General features: G+C 55.8%; 2 protein-coding genes across 4 annotated transcripts in view; one reads left to right on the forward strand and one right to left on the reverse strand.

Moving 5' to 3' along the window:
• Nucleotides 1–844: 844 nt before the first annotated feature.
• Dpysl4 (dihydropyrimidinase like 4) lies at nucleotides 845–17,999 on the forward strand. 3 transcript variants are annotated; one of them, XM_008823147.2, is made up of 14 exons: nucleotides 845–976; nucleotides 4,951–5,039; nucleotides 5,287–5,471; nucleotides 7,413–7,577; nucleotides 9,266–9,327; nucleotides 9,430–9,510; nucleotides 10,021–10,089; nucleotides 10,417–10,537; nucleotides 11,786–11,942; nucleotides 12,287–12,428; nucleotides 13,829–13,999; nucleotides 14,463–14,642; nucleotides 15,729–15,894; nucleotides 16,864–17,742. In XM_008823147.2, exons 1-14 carry the CDS (start codon nucleotides 938–940, stop codon nucleotides 16,953–16,955), a joined length of 1,719 nt encoding a protein of 572 aa, XP_008821369.1. In that variant the 5' UTR covers nucleotides 845–937; the 3' UTR covers nucleotides 16,956–17,742. The 3 variants fall into 3 exon arrangements, with proteins under 3 accessions (XP_008821369.1, XP_008821370.1, XP_008821371.1); XM_008823148.3 differs by lacking the exon at nucleotides 845–976 and adding an exon at nucleotides 1,620–1,635; XM_008823149.3 differs by lacking the exons at nucleotides 845–976; nucleotides 4,951–5,039; nucleotides 5,287–5,471 and adding an exon at nucleotides 6,239–7,065 and having other exon boundaries at nucleotides 16,864–17,999.
• A 1,102-nt stretch (nucleotides 18,000–19,101) lies between these two features.
• Stk32c (serine/threonine kinase 32C) overlaps nucleotides 19,102–20,511 on the reverse strand; it is an 81,944-nt gene continuing 80,534 nt past the window's right edge. Inside the window, exon 12 of the mRNA XM_008823150.3 lies at nucleotides 19,102–19,803. Within this exon, the coding sequence (XP_008821372.1) occupies nucleotides 19,659–19,803 (145 nt within the window). The 3' untranslated portion in view covers nucleotides 19,102–19,658. The remainder of the gene's footprint in view (nucleotides 19,804–20,511) is intronic.

The raw sequence follows: 20,511 nt of genomic DNA on the forward strand, positions 1-20,511 counted from the left end.
CCCGGCCCAAGCTCGGCGGACGCCTTCGAGAACAAGATGTTACTGCTGAAAGCGCCGCGCAGCAGCGGCCAAGGGCCTCAGGTCAGAGAGCCACAGCAGGGCCCACACGACCCCGTGGAGGAACCAAAGGAGCCAAGCAGAGACGACCCGGCCAGTGTGGCCTGTCCGCAGGGTCGGCCCGGTGTGGCCCTGGCCCTTGGTCCCCTGCAGGAGAAGGATGGACGTCGTGGGCGGGGATGTGGTGCTGGCAGCCGTGGGCGCGCAGCGCGTCCGTCCGTCCGTCCGTCCATCCGTCCGTCCGCGCCCTGCCGCACCTGGACTTCTCCTCCCTGAGTCTCCACCTCGGTCTCTCCTCGCCGCCCCCAGTCCAGCCCTGTGGTCTCTGGCTGTCTCCCTCCCGGTTCTCTCTGACTGGTCCTCTCCCTCTGGCCCCCATGGCGACGGGCCACCTCCACCTCCTAGCCCCGCGGTCACATCAGACCAGGCTCTCATGCTCCGGCCTGGGGCCGTGCCTGGATTTGGCCAGACACACCTGGCCAGTCTTCTGCTCTTCCAGAGCCGCTGTCGGGATACAAGAAAGGTCTGGAACCCCGGAGCCTGGGGTGCCCGGGGTCACGACAGGGCAGCGCGCAGGCGGGGCCCGGCGGGACGTGACCGCACCAACTGCGTACACGTCGGTCCGGAAAGGTCGTAACCCACCCCTCCCCATTCAGCACCGGCGAGTGCGAGCTAAGATCGTGGCAGTGGCCGCCTGGGAGCTCCAGGGGGCGGTTCGGAGAGCGCGCGGGGCGGGGCCGGGATGCAGATGAGCCAGTCGCGCGCTCACTCTCCGACGCCCCGCGCCCTGCGCTCACGCTGGGCTCCGCGCGTGTCCCGCTCCCAACGTCTGCGTCCGTGCAGCCCCTGCCGGGGACTCCCGGTCGACCGGCGGATCAGGATGTCTTTCCAGGGCAAGAAGAGTATCCCCCGGATCACGGTGAGCCCTGCTCCCGCCCCCGCTGCGTCCGCCCGGGTGCCCACCGCGGGGGTGGCCTGCAAGCGCGGCGGCCGCCTTCCCAGCCCTGCCCGAGAGTCCCACACCCCGCTCCAGCCCCCGGCGGGGCGCCAGCCCTTCCCCTCCGCCCGTGGCGCGCTGCGGGCAACCGACACCGTCGCTCAGCGGGCGCGCAGGCCCTGCGTGGACTCTGCGGGGCCGGTTGGGATCCGCTTGCACAGGCCGGGTGTGCCGGCGGCCTGCTCCCTGGAGCGCAGGTGGCCGTGCGAGGTCCCCGCGGGGCCTAGCCGGGGAAGCGAGCGGATACTGCCTGGAGGTCCGTCTCCCGGGCGGCTGGCCGAAGCGGCCTTTGTTGGCCCCGGGCCTTGCGGCGCGCGGATGCTGTTCCTGGCGCAGCCCGCAGACCGCCCAGCCCCTGGCTGCGCCGCTTCGGTGTCTCTAGCGCTTTGTCCGAAACAAAGCGATTTAGCCCCGGCCACTCGGTCTGGAGCCCCTGCAGGCCCTGAGCCCCTCCAGGAAGCCGGGCTCGGTGACCCCGCGGGAGGTGAGTAGTAACTGACCATTGACCGACCGGCACCCTGCTGCAGTCCCAGCTTTCTGGACAGACCCTCTCTCCGGTACCGACAGGCTGACAGCTGGAGGTCAGTGTGTCCACCCCACTTGTCCAGGAAACAAAGCCTTCCCACTGAGGGGCTGGCCAGGAGCTTGGCAGGGAGGGGAGGGAGAGAGGGAGGCTCCTGGGATCAGCTGGATCAGGATGGGGAGCTCTCAGGGTCTCAGACCCAACTGTGGGTGTTGTTTTCACATGAGGGCTATGGAGCCTGGCCAGGCTGTTAGGGAGGTCAGCTCCCCAGCCTTTGAGGGCTTCACTCCTTCCTAAGAAATTCAAAGAGGAAAGAGCCTCTCCTCCTGGAACAGAATGAGTTCCTGCCTCTTGACTGCCTACTGTTCTCAGGGATCCAGGCCCAAGGAGGAAATCCTGTCAGCCAGCTGGCTGTGGAGATGTGGCCAGTGGAGATGGCAGGCTCACGAGGACCTTCCTAAGGGGTTAGGCAGTCTGTTAGGAAGATGGAGAGGGTTTACCAGAGTTCTACCCATCCAGATGGAGGGTCTTTCATAGCATGGCTTGTTCCACCAAACCCAGAAGATCCCAGACTCCAAGTTTTGGTGCCTAAAACCTGGAATCTAATCAAGGACCCCAGAACACAAGACTCTTCTGGCCCAGGGCTTCCCCCTAAGGGCTGGGTTTTCCTGAAAGTGGCTGGACCGAGGGAAAGGGGTGGGGGCACAGCAGCTCTGAAAAGGGGTGAGGGTAGTGGATCTGGGTAGGCACTAGTGCTCAGCGGGGCTGGTCAGTGAGTACCTGTAGGTAGCTGAGGAGAGACGCAGTAACTGGGCTGCAGCCTCACTTTGCACAGCGTCAGCAAGCTTCTTCATGACGTTCAGGTAGTAAGTCTTTACAGCTTTGTGGGCCACACCATGTCCGTTCCACCTGAGTACTCTGGAACAGAGCTATTTCATGGACATGACTGAATCCATGAATTTCATCTGTGAACATTGAAATATGTACTTCATAAAGTTTTTACAAGTCATGGAATACTTTTTTCCAACCAGTATAAAACTTGAGAACTATCTGTGGCTTTGTGCTGTACAAAGACAGGCAGAGGGCTGGATGATGTGGCCTGTGGCATAGTTGCCAGGCCTTTGGTAGACTGTCATAGTGGTAGAACAGCAGAACTCTGAGAGTTCAGAGTTCAACTCTGTTGTCAGAGCAGTGAATGTTGCAAAAAGCTCCCCATCCTTGCAGACTCGGGGGGTGGTCTGTTCGCCATACCCTCCGCTGCTTCTCCTGGCCTCACACTCATGGTACAACAAACAAACGCTTGCAGCCCTGGCCCTGCTGCCCTGTGCCACAGGAGCCCTGGTTGTGTGGCCAGGCTTCCCTGTTCAGTGCAGACTGCCCTCCCTGGTCAGCTCATAGGGGCAGTGTGGCTCATGATGGGAAGGAAAAGGACATCAGCAGGTGTCCCTCTCCCATGTGGTTCTGCACCTGTTCTCCACCAAGGCCAGGTCCCCAACTCCGAGGGCCTGGCAGAGTTCTGTTGGTAAGGTCTATTTTCTGTATGACTCCTGACTGGTTGGTTGATCTTAGAAGTATCTTTTTTTTTTTTTTTTTTTTTTAGGGTCTCCCACTGGTCTGGAGCAGCACTGGAATTGCTAGTGTGCCCCACTACATCTGACCCTTTTTTTTTAAACATGGGCTCTGGGGACCCATACTATAAGCACTTTACCAAGTGAAGCCATTTCCCCAGCCCCTCTTTATATAGTCTTAAGGCAACAGTTGGATGATTTACTATGTAAAATAACAGCAAAAGCTGGTCCTAGTGGCACATCTCCGTGCTGGTTTGTTGTTTTTAAGAATTTTTTTTTTTTTTTTTTTTTTTTTTAATCTTTTTGAGACAGGGTCTCCCTGTGGCCCTGGCTGGCCTAGAACTCACTATGTAGACCAGGCTGGCCTTGAACTCACAGGGATCTGCCTGCCTCTGCCTCCCAACTGCTGGGATTAAAGGCACGCATGACCTAGCCCAAATGGTCTTAGAAGTTATCTTACGGGTGCCAAGCAGTGGAACCAACTTCTTTGGTGCTGTAGCGCATGCTGTTGGGGTTAGACCAGGGAGCTGGCCTCACCCACAGACTCCTCACCCACTCGAGTGCTGCACACTGCATTGGGGCCTGTGGCCATCTGATTTCTCTGTTGCCCTTCACACCCATGGCTCTCCATCATTTAGTCCTGCCCACCAACTCCCATTCCTTCTCAAGTTCATGCCTGGTAACCGTGTTCATAACCCTGGTCTCATCTTCCCTGGATAACCTCAGAAGCCACCCCACTTCCCTTGTTTAATACCATAATCTGCTGTCTTCCCAGCAGCCCAGGTGATCTCTGTATTAATCGGAGCTAATCAAACCTGCTTCTGGCCCCCAGTGTCAGCCCGTAGACTCTGGAGCCCTGACTCCTGTTCCTCCTCTTGCTAAGTTGTAACCCTTAGTTTCTTCTGAGGCCTGATGTCAACTCAAGCTCTATCCTGCCACAGGGCCTTTGTACAGCTGCTTCTGGGCTTGGAACAAGTTCCTCAGGCCACTCACACTGAATGGCTTCTAGTACCAGCTCCTCAGAGAAGCCCCAGGGCAACCTCTGTTCCTCCCTCCCTCAGCCTGTCTCGTCCCCCATCTTTGTGCTCTTCTGTCTGTCTCAGTCTGATGACCTGTGCATGAGTTTTACCACCTCCATCTGTCACCCCCTGAGCTGCAGCCTCTGGACTGAGGACTGATGCTTCTGGGCTCTGCTTTCCCTCAGACTTCCTGACATCATCATGGGCCCACAGCATTCTGGTATACCAAAAGCCTCATTAGCTCTGTCAGCCCCTAGCCTCTTCAGTGCGCAGGGGAACAGCTAGGAGCCCCTTCCGGGTTGTCAGCTCTTCCCTCTGGATGGATCTTTCTGACAGTGATGTGGAAGCTGTGAATGTATCCACTGTGTCTCTACACTTTCCCCAACACAGCTTGACCCTGGTGTTCCCGTTCAGCCCCCTGCCTTCATTATCTGAACAGTCAGTGCCAGGGCTATGTGGGGCTGCCTCTGTGGTCTGCTATTTGTGAGATCCCCACCTGGGCATATAGTAAACAAGACTTTGAGCTTGTTCTTTTTTTAAACAGGGTCTCACAATGTAGCCCCAGCTGGCCTGGAACTGGCTATATAGACCAGGCTGGCCTTGAACTCACAGAGATCCACCTGCCTCCGCTTTCTGAGTGCTGGGACTACAGGTGTCCACCTCTTGGCTTGAGATAGTTCTTATGGCTACAGACTGTCAGAATTTCAGTCATTCCAGGTGCCCTAGAGATGTTTCCTAACAACTAGGGAAAGTCTCCATCAGTGTCCATCGTTTTGTTTCTACCAGAGTGACCGCCTTCTCATCAAAGGTGGGAAGATTGTGAATGATGACCAGTCCTTTTATGCTGATTTGTACGTGGAAGATGGTCTGATTAAGTAAGTTTCTACCCAGAGACCTTCATAGATTGTATGTGTGCATGCACAGCACTGGGTCCTCTGCATTGCCCTCCTGAGACAGTGTGTTTAGTTCTCTGGGCAGGCAGGTGGCTATCTGAGCTGCTCTTTTCCTCAGGGTCAGGAGCCCAAACACCCACTTCTCAGAGCCACCGACTTGGCACAGAACTTGTTCAGGTTCTGATCTGGGCTCTCCATGAACAGTGACATCTTCCCTTATTGCTTTCAGACAAATTGGAGAAAACCTCATCGTGCCCGGGGGCATCAAAACCATCGATGCCCACGGCCTGATGGTCCTGCCTGGGGGAGTTGACGTCCACACCCGGCTGCAGATGCCTGTGCTGGGCATGACTCCAGCCGATGACTTCTGTCAAGGGACCAAGGCGGCCCTGGCGGGTGGGACCACTATGATCCGTGAGTATGCAGCACCCCTCTCTGGGGCAGAGGCCCCCCGTCTCCATAGTACAGGAGGAGTGTTGCATGAGGCTGTTTCCTAAGTTATCCTTCCTTATGTCTCCATCTAAAGCATGGTGGACACTCGTGCTGTCCTTGCTTCTTCTGGTCCAGTTACCTTGGCCAGCTCTGGGATGCTGATGGGCTCTGTGATGAAGATGGATATGTGCCCACTTACTCCTTTGTGGGTACTGGCAGCTGGTCAGGAACTGGGGTTTGGAAACTCCGTTGCTCTGGACAGGAGGTTGGGGGTTGTGTTGTTTGACTGTGAACCTCGCCTCTGAAGGTCATTTGCAGTAAGTTCTTACCTGTGTTAAGGAATTGTTAAAGATGGAGGCTGTGGTTTTGGGAAACAGGCCACCTATACCGACCATTTTAAACTCCCTCCATATATGTCTCAACTCATTATCAACAGCGATCTCATTTCATGAGGGATATGTATACCAGGCATGGGACATAGATTTGTTTTGTTTTTTTGCTTTTTTGTTTTTTTTAAGACAGGTTCTCACTGCATGAGATACACCTGCTTTTGCCTCTCAAGTGCTGAGATTAAAGGTGTCTGCCACCACGCCCACCAGCTCATAGGTCTTCTAAGATCTCCCCCCTACACAAAGCTTGGCAGAGGAACCCTTTTTTTTTTTTTTTTGGTGTTTTTGAGACAGGGTCTCCCTGTATTCCCAGCTGTCCTGGAACTCACTATGTAGACCAGGCTGGCCTTGAACTCACAGAGATCTGCCTGTCTCTGCCTCCCCAGTGCTGGGATTAAAGGCATGCACCACCACGCCCGGCTGAGGAACCCTATTTAACAAGCCTGTGAGGTGAATTCATACCCTGCCTCCATGAACTTGCACTTGCTAAGCTCAGGAGCCAAGCGGGACCCCAGTGCATAGCCACTTTGGGCATCTCTCCATTGGTCTCAGGAACCTCAATGGCCCCGACCTCCCATGCCCACACTACATGCCTGGGAGGGGGGGCAGGAAGGTGATCTGCTTTGTGGTCCTGAGGATAAAGGGGTTACCATACACGTTTCTTTGTGCACCTGGTACACAGTAAACGTTGCCCCTGCTGCTATCAGGGAGGGTGGCCATGGAGGCTTGGGGTAATTCACCGCAACACTCGGCCACTGCCACAGTCACAGCTTGGTCTGTTTGGCTCTGTCACAAAGCTAAGGAAAACTAGCAGTGGGTCACCTGGTAATCTGCTGGAGAGGGCAACCATCTCAGGCCCCTGCTGCTCAAGCACTGTCTATGGTGGGCCGAGGGGGTCAGGACAACTGCACTTCTACTGTCACCTCTCCTGCTCCAGTGCTGAGGCCTGGACAGACTGTGAGGTGTCTCCAGGAGGACAAACGCCACAGGCATGAGGCTGGAGCACAGTGGCTTTGGGCACATGCACCCACTCTCAAGGGTCCTGGATGGTGATCTGAGTGACCTGCAGATAAGTAGGACCCTGTCGAAGGTGTGGCATGGAGGAGGCATTGGCTGTTTCCCTGGGATATACCATCCTGTTCAGTGACCCCTCTGAGCTCTTTCCTGGCACATCTCAAGAGAGACCAGTGAGTAGTGTTCAGACCTTGGACAGGGAGGGGTGATAGCACAGTGGCCGTGTGCAGGAGTGATTTGCTACCATTTGGGGTTTGTGAGTCAGTGAAGCCATGGAAACTGACTAAGTGAGGGGAGCTTTCTGGAAGTGTGGAGCCCTGCAGGGCCTGGGTGATGTGGGACAGGAGATGTCTGTGAGCAGACAGGACAGAACTGGTGGGTAGTTGAGACAGTACCTCCTTCTGCTGTGTCTTTCTCATATCCCCCTTTCTGTCTTGGGAATGTGAGATCAAATCTCCCTTGGAGACAGGGGACACTATGACTAGGTGGGGAACCTGGCTGACCCTGCTCCCCTCCACAGTGGATCATGTGTTCCCCGATGCGGGTGTGAGCCTGCTGGCAGCCTACGAGCAGTGGCGGGAGCGTGCAGACAGTGCGGCCTGCTGCGACTACTCCCTGCATGTGGACATCCCCCGCTGGCATGAAAGCGCCAAGGAGGAGCTGGAGGCCCTGGTCAGGGACAAGGGTGAGCAGCGTGAAGGGTGGGCAGTGCCTGGGGATCCCTGTGCCTTGAGGGATACAGAGGGGTCCCTCCTGGAACCCTGTGTCCTGTTGCAGTCTGGCAGCCTGAGAGCAGGTGTCTAGGAATTGAGGTGGAGGAGAAGCACTCAAAGTTATTTTTGCCTTCAAAGGTTCTAAACAACCAGGAGGTCCTCTGCCATGGACACCTCCAGTGTCCACGGTGTCCTTGGGCCCCTGGTTCTCAGAAAAGAGATGCCCAGGTGAGGAAGGTACAGCCACCTTCCCCGTGGCTGTTGGGTCCTTTTAGGAGGTTGTGTTAAGCTCTGTATGTCTGTGTTGCTGCCTGTACAGAAACTGACTCCTCTATAAATAAGGATTAGCTCCATCCCTGTAAAGAATCCTGAAGCTAAAACCACCTCAGTTTATTGGTAGGTTTGACAGAAAGTAGTATTGTACTATATGATGTCTGACCATAGTGTTCTGAGTGGGGTCTGTATTTCACATGTGAGCAGGACACTGGACTTACTGACTGCAGCCCTTGGCACTTACAGGGGACACGGCCTGGCTACTCTGGCCTCAAGGGTAGAGAGCCCTCATGAAGGCCATTTCCTTTGGGCTCCATTTCCAGAGAGTTCTCCTACTGGCGCTCTTTGGAGCACACACTTCCCCCAACCTGGGCCTGGTGGAGTCGGCTTTCCAGGCAACACCAGGAGCTCCTATAGCCTCTGAGCAAGGGTAGGAAGGAGGTGCCTACAGAGCCCCCTCTCCCTGTCAGAGCTGCCCCCAGACCATAGCTGCCATCAGATACCACAGGCAGGTCATCATGGGAGGATGGCGCAGCATGACTCAGTTTACACCAGAGTGCCTTACATCAGCACTTTGTACCCAGTGAGGAACAAGGGGCCCTAGGATTAGTGAGTTTGGGGCTGCCTCCAGACCTCTGTGGACCTTCATGGGTCCTGGTCCAAGGAAGTGGGCAGGTTCTGGCTGTCAGGAGTTGGGAAGGTTCAGCTCTGCTGCTGCTTGGACACCAACACTGTGGGCAGCAACCCCTCTTCCTGTGTGTCCAGCCTAGCCCTGAGACCAGCCTGCTTATCTCAGGGTGTAGTGAGTGTGCAGTATGAGCCATGGCATAGTGAAGTAGGACTCAGTACCTGCAGGCAGGTGACATGCCAGATGGCCCAGGAGAGGCTCCCCCAGCATTCCAGGCCTGACTGCTGACTGCCTTTCTTACAAAGCAGATATGGCTCAGGTGACAACAATCCCATCGCTGTGTTTTGTGCCTTGCAGGGGTGGATACCTGTCTGATTGCTGGTAGTGGTGCATATCTTTCTCTTTTTTTTTTTTTTTTTTTGAGACAGGGTCTCCCTGTAGCCCTAGCTGGACTATGTAGACCAGGCTGGCCTCGAACTCACAGAGATCCGCCTGCCTCAGCTCCCAAGTGCTGGGACTACAGGTGTGCGCCACCACGCCCAGCCTTGTGGTTTATATTCTTAACTGTGCTTCCCAATGGGTCAGCAAAGGGTATGAGTAGCAGTAGAGAGTCAGGTGGACTCTATCCATGTGGCCTGGCTTGTCGGTGGGGAAGGTTTGCCTTCAGGGTGCTATGCCAGTCAGCCCAGCTTCTGTGGAAGGTCCCCATCTCTGGGGGCCTCTCCTGGGTTGTCTAAGCCCCTCCTGCCTCTCCTCCAGGTGTGAACTCCTTCCTGGTCTTCATGGCTTACAAGGACAGGTGCCAGTGTACCGATGGCCAGGTGAGAGCAATTGCAGAGGAAGGAAACAGGTGGGTGTCCTTGGCTGCTTGCTGCTGGAGAGACAGCTCTGCAGACACAGGACCTCATCTCCTTCCTTCACAGATATATGAAATCTTCAGCCTCATCCGGGACCTGGGAGCCTTGGCCCTGGTGCACGCGGAGAATGGGGATATCGTGGACGAGGTGTGTGGGGTTTTGCTGCCCACGGGGTTGGCTGGGTGGGTCAAGGCGATACCAAGGAAGCTGGCTTTGTAGGCAGTCAAAGCTGGTGGAGACAGAATGAGCTCTGATGGGAGTGCTTCCTCCCACAAGACTTCTAAGGAGGGAATGTTAGGTCAGAGGTCAAGTAGCCCATGAGGTGGAGTCTTGAGGAAACACTGGAACCACAACACAAGTTTTTCCATGACGGTCACAGTTTTTATCAAAGTACCCTAGCCAGCCTTACAACGTGCCCCACTTGGGGAGTGCCGTGTGACTGGTGGGGTGGGGGGCTGGGGGAGTCTTCCAGGCATGAACCTTTGTCTTGGGCCAGCTTTCTCCAAGTCCTCTCTCTTATGAGTTTGTGATTAGGTTGTTCTGGGAGGCTCAGGGGCCTAGGATTATGCTTGGGGTACAGGGCTTGCTGGTCACAGACCTCGTGTCCAGGGCTTGAGCTCCTTGGGGCTGGAGCAAGGCGTCCTATTGGTCATTCAGGAACAGAAGCGGCTGCTGGGACAAGGCGTCACCGGCCCTGAGGGCCATGTGCTCAGCCACCCGGAGGAGGTGAGTATGGCTTGCTGAGCATACCGCTGTTCCCTCTGGGACTGGTCTAAGTCGGTTGTGCCACATGCTTGTCCTGCCCTCACCTGGGCAGCTTGACACAACAGACCCCCTTGCCTGCCTGGCATCCTCCACACCACCACTTGTCACTCCACGCATGGCACTTACCTGAGGCAAGGGATGCACTGAGTCCTGCGGACCGTGTGGGTCAGCCCGGATTCCAGACACCGAGGCCTAGGCTGGGCCCCGGAATACCACGGGTGTTGCAGAACCAGGGGGTCAGGAAGTCTCAGAACCCCTCATGGCCTCACTGTCCCTTCCCTTCACCAGGTAGAGGCAGAGGCTGTGTACAGAGCTGTTACCATTGCCAAGCAAGCCAACTGCCCACTGTATGTCACCAAGGTGATGAGCAAGGGTGCTGCTGACACAGTTGCTCAGGCCAAGCGCAGGGGTGAGTGCCAGCCCTCGCTCCCCACCTCCCTACCCTCCTGGAGCTCTGCTGGTCATTGAGGGCCTCCAGTGGTAGGCCAAACAGAGGAGGCCTCTTCATGGGGCACCTGCTTTGTTAGTCCCAGGGGTGCAGCCCAAGAGATTCAGGAGCCCTGTGTCCCCTGAGGGATGGGGCCAAACCCCAGTCTCCAGCCTTGTCAGAGAGCAGCTCTCTACTGGAGGGAGGCCCTTAGCAAACCAGGGGCCTATGCATCTATTCTCCAGGGGATGCCAGGGACAGAATTCCCTGGATGCGTTTGAGAGAGGGCCTCTGTTCCTATGGAGGGCTCGTTTTCATTTTTGCTGTGGTTTCAAGAGCTGGGGTGCTTCCTGAGGCCTGAGGGTGGGGACGCTCCCTGCCCATATCACTCTAACTAGTTAGACGCAGATCATGTGACCTGGCAAGTGAGGGGTCTGTCTACAGCTGTGGTTGGCAGGGGCTGGACTGTGCAGCCCCAGAAAGGCTGCGGAGCTCAGAGGGCCACAGAAGCCCCAGCAGCCACCAGGGCCTGGAGAGAGCTGGGACTGGGGGTAAAAAGGTGGCATGTTCAAGAGCAATAGAGGATTCAGTGCCAGTGTGTTTCCCCACCGGGTCTCATAATGAGGCTTCATTTCCTAGACCTGCCCTGAGGCTGTGGAGTCCCTGGAGTGAGTGTGTACTTGGGCATTTTCCCTTCCTCAAAGATTGATGCAGAAACCCACCCTGTTCACAAGGAAGAGGATCAGTGGGGTTGTTGGCATAGCTCAGGCAGGGCCTGTAGGAGCCTCCTCCTAAGAAGCTGCTGCAGCTGCACTGGCCCCCACCCGACCCTGAGCCTGGTGTTTTCCCTTTCACTCATGGGAACAGCTCAGCTTAGAGTCATGAGCCCTGATAGGAGGTCCAGGTCTGGGACTCAGGGTCATGAGAGTCTGCACTGACAGGCTGATGTGGTCATGTCTTACTCTGACCCAGCTAGAGTGCCCAACAGCCTGACCCCTAGCAGAGCTTTGGATATGGAGAGGGTTATTATTCCAGTTACTGGACCCCTGCCCCTAATAACAAATAACTAGCCAGGGGCCCCAGAGTTTTGAAAAGGACAAGCTTTCCTTGGCCAGTAAAGCAAGGAACAAAGGGGTGTTGGTTTCACAGTGTGAAGCCTGTGCTGTGCTCAGGCCCTTGTGGGGTGCAGGCTGCGGGTGTGATGCCTACCACAGGCCTTGCCCACTTCAGGTGTGGTGGTCTTTGGGGAGCCCCTCGCTGCCAGCCTGGGTACTGACGGCTCACACTACTGGAGCAAGAACTGGGCCCAGGCTGCGGCCTTTGTCACCTCGCCCCCCGTTAGCCCGGACCCCACCACTGCGGATCACCTCACCTCCCTGTTGTCCAGGTGAGAAGTCACTCGGTCAAAGCCCAGGTCAGCCTGTGGCCTCTGTGCCTGTGCTTCCTCCACAGGAACCCCAGGCTCCTGCAGGGCAGCCAGTCAGGGAGGTGAGGGCCCTTTGGTCCCAGCTGGGGCTCCCTTCCCCTACCCTCTGCTCTGGGCCCTTCCTGGTTCAGTTCATACCCTTCACGTTCTGTCCACGCTGTCCATGCCCTCCCTTCTGTACTGAGGTACTAGCTCCGACCTCTCCACTCCCATGGCTGGCTGCCCAGGAGGCTGGAACTGACCCAGCCTTGGCCAATCCTGGAGGGGCCAGACCCTGGGCTGCTCTGACCCTGGTTTGTTCTCAGTGGGGACCTCCAGGTGACCGGCAGCTCACACTGCACCTTCACTACTGCCCAGAAGGCTGTTGGCAAAGATAACTTCACGTTGATCCCTGAGGGCATCAATGGCGTGGAGGAGCGCATGTCTGTGGTCTGGGAGAAATGCGTGGTGAGTCCAGGCCTGGGGGGACGGGGGTGCAGGAGGGCTGTCAGCAGGATGTCCTCTTCCAGAAATGCTCCTGAAATAGAGACCAGAACCACCCCTCCCTGCCTTAGCCCAGCAGCTCATGACACCTAACATCCCTTGGGAAGAGACATCTGCATGTGTGGACAGTTCCCCTCCCTAGAGACTGTCATTGTGTATCAGAGTGGTACTCAACACCCCTTAAGTATATCATGGTTGCATTCTGTTACCTTCTCTTACTGTGATAAAACACTGACCAAAACCACTTGGGGAGGAAAGGGTTTATTTCATCTTAGTCTTCCAAGTGACAGTCCGTCACTGATGGGAAGCCGAGGCAGAAACTCAAGCAGGGCAGAACCTGAGGCAGAGACCACGGAGGAATGCAACTCACTGGCTTGCTTCCCTGGCTTGTGCTCAGCCTGTTTTCTTACACAGCACAGAACCACCTGCCCACATGGCACCACTCAGAGTGGGCTCTGCCCTCCCACATCATTTAATCAAGAAAATGCCTCACAGACATGTCCACAGGCCATTTGGATGAAGTTCCCCAGTTGAGGCTCCCTCTTCCCAGGTGTGTCAAGCTGACAACCGAAGTTATCCAGGGCAGACGTCAATGAAAAAAAAATTTTTTAAAGAATGAATTTATTCCCAGCCAAGATGGTACAGGCCTGTAGTCTCAGCACTCAGGAGACTGAGGCAGGAAGACTGAGAATTTAAAGTCAGCCTGAGATACACAGCAAAACCATGTTTGTTTGTTTGTTTGTTTATTTGTTTTTTAAAAAAGCAGGGTGCTGGAGAGATGGCTCAGCAGTTGAGAACACTGGTTGTTCTTGCAGAAGACCCAGGTTCGAATCCCAGCACCCACATGGCAGCTAATAGCTGTCCGTAACTCCAGTCCCAGGGGATCCGACAGCCTCTTCGGACCTCCTTGGGCATTGCATGACACGGGTGCACTTACCTACATGCAGGCAATACACACATACACATTAAATAAAAATTTAAAACATTTTTAAAGTTTTTTTAAAAAGCAGACGAAATGCATTCATGTATACACATGCAGGCTGGAGGGCAGGTCTCTCCTCCCCCAACATCCTAGTCCCCACCTTGAGTTCTTGTGAACCAGGGAGACTGTCACAGTGCCTCCAGGGACACCAATGTTGACATCAAAGTGTCACTGTTTATTCACAGAGGGAGCTAGACATAAGGCTGTATCCCCAGGAGTGGTCACATCGCTGAACTGCCTGGTCATAGTCATTGGTGCCCCTGCCTGGATGGGCATTTGTGCCACTGGGGTGTTGCCGTGATGCTACTGTGGCTGGAGCCCCTCCTGATCTTGAGGTGACCCACAACACAACCTCCCCTCAGCTGGTCTTCTTGCTTCTCAGGCTTCAGGGAAAATGGACGAGAATGAATTCGTTGGTGTGACCAGTACAAATGCTGCCAAAATCTTCAATTTTTACCCCAGGAAGGGGCGTGTGGCTGTGGGCTCTGATGCCGACCTGGTCATCTGGAACCCCCGAGCCACGAAGGTCATCTCTGCCAAGAGCCACAACCTGGTGAGAAGGCCTCCTTCCTCAGTAGGGTCCAACCAGGCCCTGAGGAGCTTCCCAGGAGAGGTCCAGGAATGGGGACCCCTGTCCACCCCCCAGTGTGGCTCTTGGTAGCCTTGGCCAATCCAGAGCTCTATCTACCCAGCACCTTAACCAATGCCTCGTGTCTCCTTCCCCCAAAGGTGTGTGGCTGGATCTGTTGATCCATCCTACAGATAGAGACTGAGGCAGAGGGTGCCATACCTACCCAAACAAGGGCAGGTGACCCCCCACTCTACTCCCTCTGGCTTCATAAGAACCCTATGACTTGGACATGCTGGGTTGGTTGAGAACTGATTCCTTTTGTGATACCTGTCCACTTCAGTTGCATTTTGGGTATGGGTATTAGCACAGCACATGCAGGTCACCTGCAGTGCTGGCCAGTCCTGGGGTCAGGGATGAAGGTTGCTGTGTGTGGGCCTCTCCCCAGAACGTGGAGTACAACATCTTTGAAGGAATGGAGTGCCGAGGAGTGCCCATGGTGGTCATAAGTCAGGGCAGAGTGGTGCTAGAGGACGGGAACCTGTTTGTCACCCCAGGGGCTGGCCGCTTCATTCCCCGGAAGACGTTCCCAGACTTTGTCTATAAGAGGATAAAGGCTCGCAACAGGGTAAAGGGCTGACCTGGGGTGAGGGTGAGGGGCTCAAATGGGTGCCAGGTCAGAGTCAGGGAGCTGGTGTGAAGTTTTGTCTCCTGGCTGACCTGGCTCTGACTCCCAGGGGTCAGAAAAGCAGAATGGGGCCCATCATTTGCCAAGGGGCTGCCAATCGTTGGGGAGGGAGGGGTGGAAGCCTGGCAGCTTCTGTGCCCGCTGTCAGCTGCTTGGATGCGTCTTGTTGACAGAGTACCCACAGTTGTCATAGGAAATGTGGATATAGACTCATCTATAACCACATTCCTTAGTAAATTACCACAAATGTGTTGTGGCCCAGAGCTCACAACTCCCATCCCACTTGACCTTTGAAGGGTGGGGCAGGAATGGAGACCCCGAAAGGGGCCTGAGGTGGTGCAGCTGACCGAGGCAGGCTCAGTCCCATCTGTAGATGGGAACAAGGTAGTGGAGGATGGTTCAGTCGTGCTTGAATACTTGGACTCTGTCCTGCCCTGGTCCTCTATCATCTGCCCCCCACCCCCCTCCATGCCTGCCGACAGGCTCTAGTCATAGTTTCCTGGGCTGGTTTAAGCCTGGTTGTCATGTGTGACCCAGGACTCCCAAAGGAAGGCCAGCCAGGAGCACAGGTCCATCTAAGGATCTGACTTCAGTCTTCAGGTCATCCGTTCATACTGGGGTCCTGGGAAATTCCTCTGGCTGTCTGAACCATTTCAGGGGTATTGGACCCAGAACCTCATCCTGGCCTTCCTCGGGCCACAGTTGGAGCCTGGTTCTGGTTCCAGTTCCAGATGAGGCTGCTTTGTGCCATAGTGGCTGAGGTCTCACTGCTGGATGAACACGCATGCAGGAACTCCCTAGAAAAACTTGCTCACAGGTGCAGACGTAACCGTGTGAGTGTGCAGGCTGTGAGCATGCAGGGAGCGCACCGAGGAAGGAAGCCTGTATGAAGCTGTGTGGGCTCCTTTAGTGCAAGGCAGGGGAGCACGGAATTCCTGAGCTGGGCCAAGTTGGGGTGCAAAGCAGGCAGACTGCTGCCCTCCAGCTGCTTAGCTGGCTCAACCCCCAGCTCTCTTGGCCCCACAGCTGGCAGAGATCCATGGTGTGCCCCGAGGCCTGTATGATGGGCCAGTCCATGAAGTGATGTTACCTGCCAAGCCAGGGAGTGGAACACAGGCCCGTGCATCCTGCCCTGGCAAGATCTCCGTGCCACCTGTGCGCAACCTGCACCAGTCGGGGTTCAGCCTGTCTGGTAAGTTGGATCTGGGCATTGGGGAAGGAGCTCTGTGGCCAGGTCCAGCCTGTGCTTAGAGGACTCTGAGCCTTGCTGGAGACTTGGACCTATACATGGGGCATCTCCCAGGGAGGGGCCTCTGGGCAGCCAGTGTGGACACTGTGATGGGAGACACCCTGGTGAGGGACCTTGTTTGGGACCCCATGAGAGGCAGTGGGGTGTGCACCCCCACTGTGGTAGACTATTTCTATTCCAGTATCGGGGTGTTGCTGAGATGACCCCCCCACTTTGAATCAAGCATTCTGGAAAGGACATGTCAGCCCAGGCCTGGACATGGAATGCCCAGGCTCCATGGGAGGGGAGGGGTCACCTCCGTGGGACTGAAATGAGAATAGTCCCACCAGCCCCAGCATCACCAGTAAAGTGGGAGGCAAGGGTCTCAGCTCTTGGAGGCACGCTATAATGCACCCACCATGCTGACCACCAGAATCGATCCCCTAGCTGAGGGGCTTTCCAATCCCCCATTCTCCCTGCAGAACAAGGCCAGACTCTTCCCTCTTCTTTCCCCTCCCCTGGGTCGGGGCCACACTGCCCTGGTCCCCTTTCTCTTGTATCCTCCTGCTTGGGAGTTGATGGCAGTCCCTGGTTACTTCTTGGCGATGCGGGATCGGGGCCAAGTCCTTCAGAACCCAAGGTCATCTTGAAGCTGAGTCCCATCACAGGGACTCAAGCAGGACAGGCTTCCTAGAGGGTCAGCCTTGGTTATCCATCGGCTTTTCCTGTGCCCTTCAGCCTGGCCACCTGCCCTATCAGTCATGATCTTGGGGAGCAAAGCCATCCTTGAGTTCAGATAGCCTGAGGGTGGGTAGGTAGGCTCTGTGGTTCTGGCTTCCTGGGTGCAGCCAGTCATCTCTAACCCCCCTTTTGTACGGAAGGGCCCCCATACTTGTCCTCCATCCTTACTGCACTCAACTGCCCTTTCTTCAGGGTCTCAGGCCGATGATCATATCGCCAGACGCACTGCTCAGAAGATCATGGCGCCCCCTGGTGGACGCTCCAACATCACTTCTCTTTCCTAGACCGGGACTTGGGTCCAAGCTGGTGCTGTGCCCACCAGCAGGTGGTGTGAGGATCACTCACTTCAGTTAGCTCTTTCCTTTGTAGAAGTTACTGTGAAAGGTGCTCAGCCTTGTCCTCCCCTCCCCTACAAACTCTCCTTTGGGGTCCCAGATCCCACTGTGAGACACCCCTCCAGAGGGCTGAATCTGGGGAGACGTCACTGCCAGGGCAAGGAGGTTAGGCATGGCAGTGACCAGGTGCCTCCCACCCACTTGGCTTCACCATAAAGGTGCTTCCTGAGAGAAGTTCTCTCCAGCCTGTGAGCTTGTGAGGGTGGGTCTAGGTCAGGGCGCTTGCTGCTGCCTCTCCCATTAGGAACCACTGCCTCTCGGGAGCCCCCAGAGCTTCATCTGCTCCATGTTGTTAGAAGCAGTTACCTCTCCAGGGTCTGTCCCTGTCTGCTGTGGTGTAGGGAGGAGACCAAGTAAGTGGGGCTTCTGCCTTGCAGAGCTCCTGTGACTTCAGGGATCCACCAGTTACTCGGTGCAGAGCAGCTCCCTCCCACATAAAGATTCACTTGTATACAGTTCCAAGGACCAAACCTGAGCTCCTAAAGCAGCCCCCCTCTAGGGAGTTTTATGATCTCTTAGCTAAGACCAGCCTCCTTTTACTACAGAGCGTGTCTTTCCATAGGTTTCCTAGAGTAGCAGTTTTGTATGGTGAGGAAATATTAGCCAGGGATCTGCATGCTGCTGTACCAGAGGCTGGCTACCAGCCAGGCCTGATGTGAGTTGGGTCAATAAAAAATGTCTGGGTTAGAAGTTGCCTGTGCATGGACAGTTAAGACTTCCCTCTCACCCTGCCAAGCAGTTACACAAGGACCATGGAACCCGTCACCCCTGCTCAGCTGTGAGGTCTCTGCCTGCTCTGGGCCATGGGAGTAACTGGACCCAAATGGTGGGAGGGGCTGTTCTCTCAGGGACTTTGGCTGATGATCATCAGCAGGACACCTACATCAACTAGCCAGGCCCAAACCACCTCAACTGGGGTGAGGAGGTAAATGGAGGGCTGTGAGGCACACCCTGCAGGTGTGATGTGGTGTGGGGGTCAGCCCAGGTGACCTGCTCAGATGCTTATAGCCAGGCCCCACTTCTGCAGCCAAAGCATCAGACAGTTCCCATCAGAGCCTTCCTGAAGTTGGAACTGCTGGGTTAGCCTCCTGGCCTCAGCCTCTTCCATAAAGATGGTCCCAGTCCTGTATCCCAGGCATGGAATTCAAGCAGGAGGCCTCCTATACTGCCTGGCCCACCTCTCCCAAACAGTCCATTCTCAGTGGCAACAGGGAGCATTTCTCTGGAAACTGACAGGCCTGTGTCTGCATCTGGGCTCTTCATAAAGTCTCACTGGTCCCTGAAGCAACGCCTCAGAAGACCCAACCTGGAGGGCCCACCACTTCCTTCTGGGATCTTCCTCTGGGAGACACACATGGTTAGTGTGGCTTTAGACTGGAGCCCTGGGCTCTTCCTGGCTGCAATCCCATGTCATTGTCTCTCACCTCCCACATCGAGAAGGGTGATCAAAGGACCCAGACAGCAACTACATCCCTCAGAGTCATAAAGGAGAGGTGTGTTCATCATGGTCATCTACTATACATTCATTCAAAATCTCTCAACTATTTCCTTGCCACACGCTGACCTTTAAGGGCCAACTGGGTCCTCATTGGAGCCTGGCCACCTGAAGGGACTGCAGGTAGTGACTGGGGAACCTCCTCATGTTTCTGGGAGGGTCCCACACATAACATGGGTTCCCCCAAGTGAACCCACTCAGTCCTGTGGCGTCCTGGACTAGAGGGGTGGAACTCCTCAGGACAGGAGAGGTCAAGCTGCCCCTCTGACCATAGAACCCTGGGGCAGTGAGGGCAGATGTTCCACGCATTGCTGTGCACCTGATGGGGCCTGTGAATGCCACACTGGGTTACCCTGAGTTCCCTTGTCTTTGACATATTTCACCTCACTCAGACCTCAAAGTTGCCCTCAGCAGCCCATTTCTAGTCTCCATAAATGCGGGGACAGCCACCGCCCAGCTCCCCCAGTCCAACAGACTTTATCCACAGAAAACTGGGTCCCACCATTCTGTGGGCATAGAACACACTGAGCAAGAAACACAGCAGTTCTTAACGTTGTAATTCTCAGAGGTGAAAACTATACAGAAACAGCAGAAATTGCCAGAACAGTGTATATCTTCTAGAAAACATTCTTTGCCATCCCACCCACTCCCTCCCCTAGCCCCTGCCTTCAGTGACATACAAGAACCAGCAAGGCCTGGGCCACCCCCACAGCTTTGAGCAACAAGCTCAAGGACATTCTGCCTAGGCCACAGCAGGGCCTGGTCACAAGGCTATGTACAGCCAAGACCAAGGGCTCCTGCCCCACTGTGCTACCCTGGCTACCTGTAACTTGCCAGCCTGTAGTTAGAGGGACCAGCCAGCCTGTTGGCTGCATGACTTCCTCCGTGGTTGGAGGTAACTGCAGTCCAAATGCCAAGGGCTCTCCCTGCCCAACCACCACACTCAACGGGCACCCATGGCTCCTGGTAGCCTCACCACACCAATAGCCTCGTGGGTCGGCTGGGTGGTCAGGTACTTGCCCACTGCCACCTCCTGGCCGTCCTGAGTCTCCAAAGCAGCCTGAAAGGGAACTGCCCTTGAACATGGCCCAGGTGGCCTAGCTGCTCCCAGATGAGGGGCAGATGGAGCCACACATGGGCAGGGCTGTGGGCGCTGCCTCACTGTCCACGGTGGGGTCTGTCATATCCGAAGTCTCAGGGCCTGGAAGAGGCTCGTTCATGAGTTCCTGGCTTCTCCTCAGCCTGGGTGAGGGGGGTACACAAGTGGATCTATGCAGTCCAGCAATATGGCACAGCCTCACCAGCAGCCCCGGGACCCACTGGCACAGAGTAGTATATGGCTTTTCCTTGGGTGCATGGGATGTATCCCTCAGGGATGTGACATGGGGTGCCAAGAATGTCTCTTGTTGGAAGCCCTGCTCTGCACATGCTGGGCTTAGCAGGGAACCAAAGAGTAGACATGAGGGGCCTTGGTGGGGAGGCTCAGTCCACACACCCTGTGCTGATGGCCATGGAGCTATGGGGCTGGGAGCTGGAGGCTGCAACTCTCAGCTCACATCCAGCAGAAGTCGAGGGAGCTCGAGCTCAGCCTGTTTCAGTCAGCAGCTTTGGAAAAGCTTTTCAAAGAGCTTGGGCAACCCGCTATTCACCCTGCCCTCTGACTCCAGGATGGGGCCAGTGTCCTCAGCCAGCCCCACACTGAGCGTCTTCTCCAGCCCGGTACAGACCTCCCTGCTTCCCAGGCATAGGAAGTGTCCACTTCTTCAAGTCAGTCACATCAGGCTGTCCCCGGTGAGGCAGGCATTAGCTGTCTGTGACCTGTCTTGCCCTGCCAGCCACCTGTCAGTTCTGTCCCAGCAGGAAAAGCCTTTCTGAGTGAGTGACCAAGTGGCAGGTGTGACTCAGACACCTGAAGGGGCCACCAAGAGGACTGGTTCTGATGTGAGCCAC

The sequence above is a fragment of the Nannospalax galili genome, unplaced genomic scaffold (assembly GCF_000622305.1).
Source record: "Nannospalax galili isolate Female #2095 unplaced genomic scaffold, S.galili_v1.0 scaffold49, whole genome shotgun sequence".
NCBI classification, from domain to species: Eukaryota; Metazoa; Chordata; class Mammalia; order Rodentia; family Spalacidae; genus Nannospalax; species Nannospalax galili.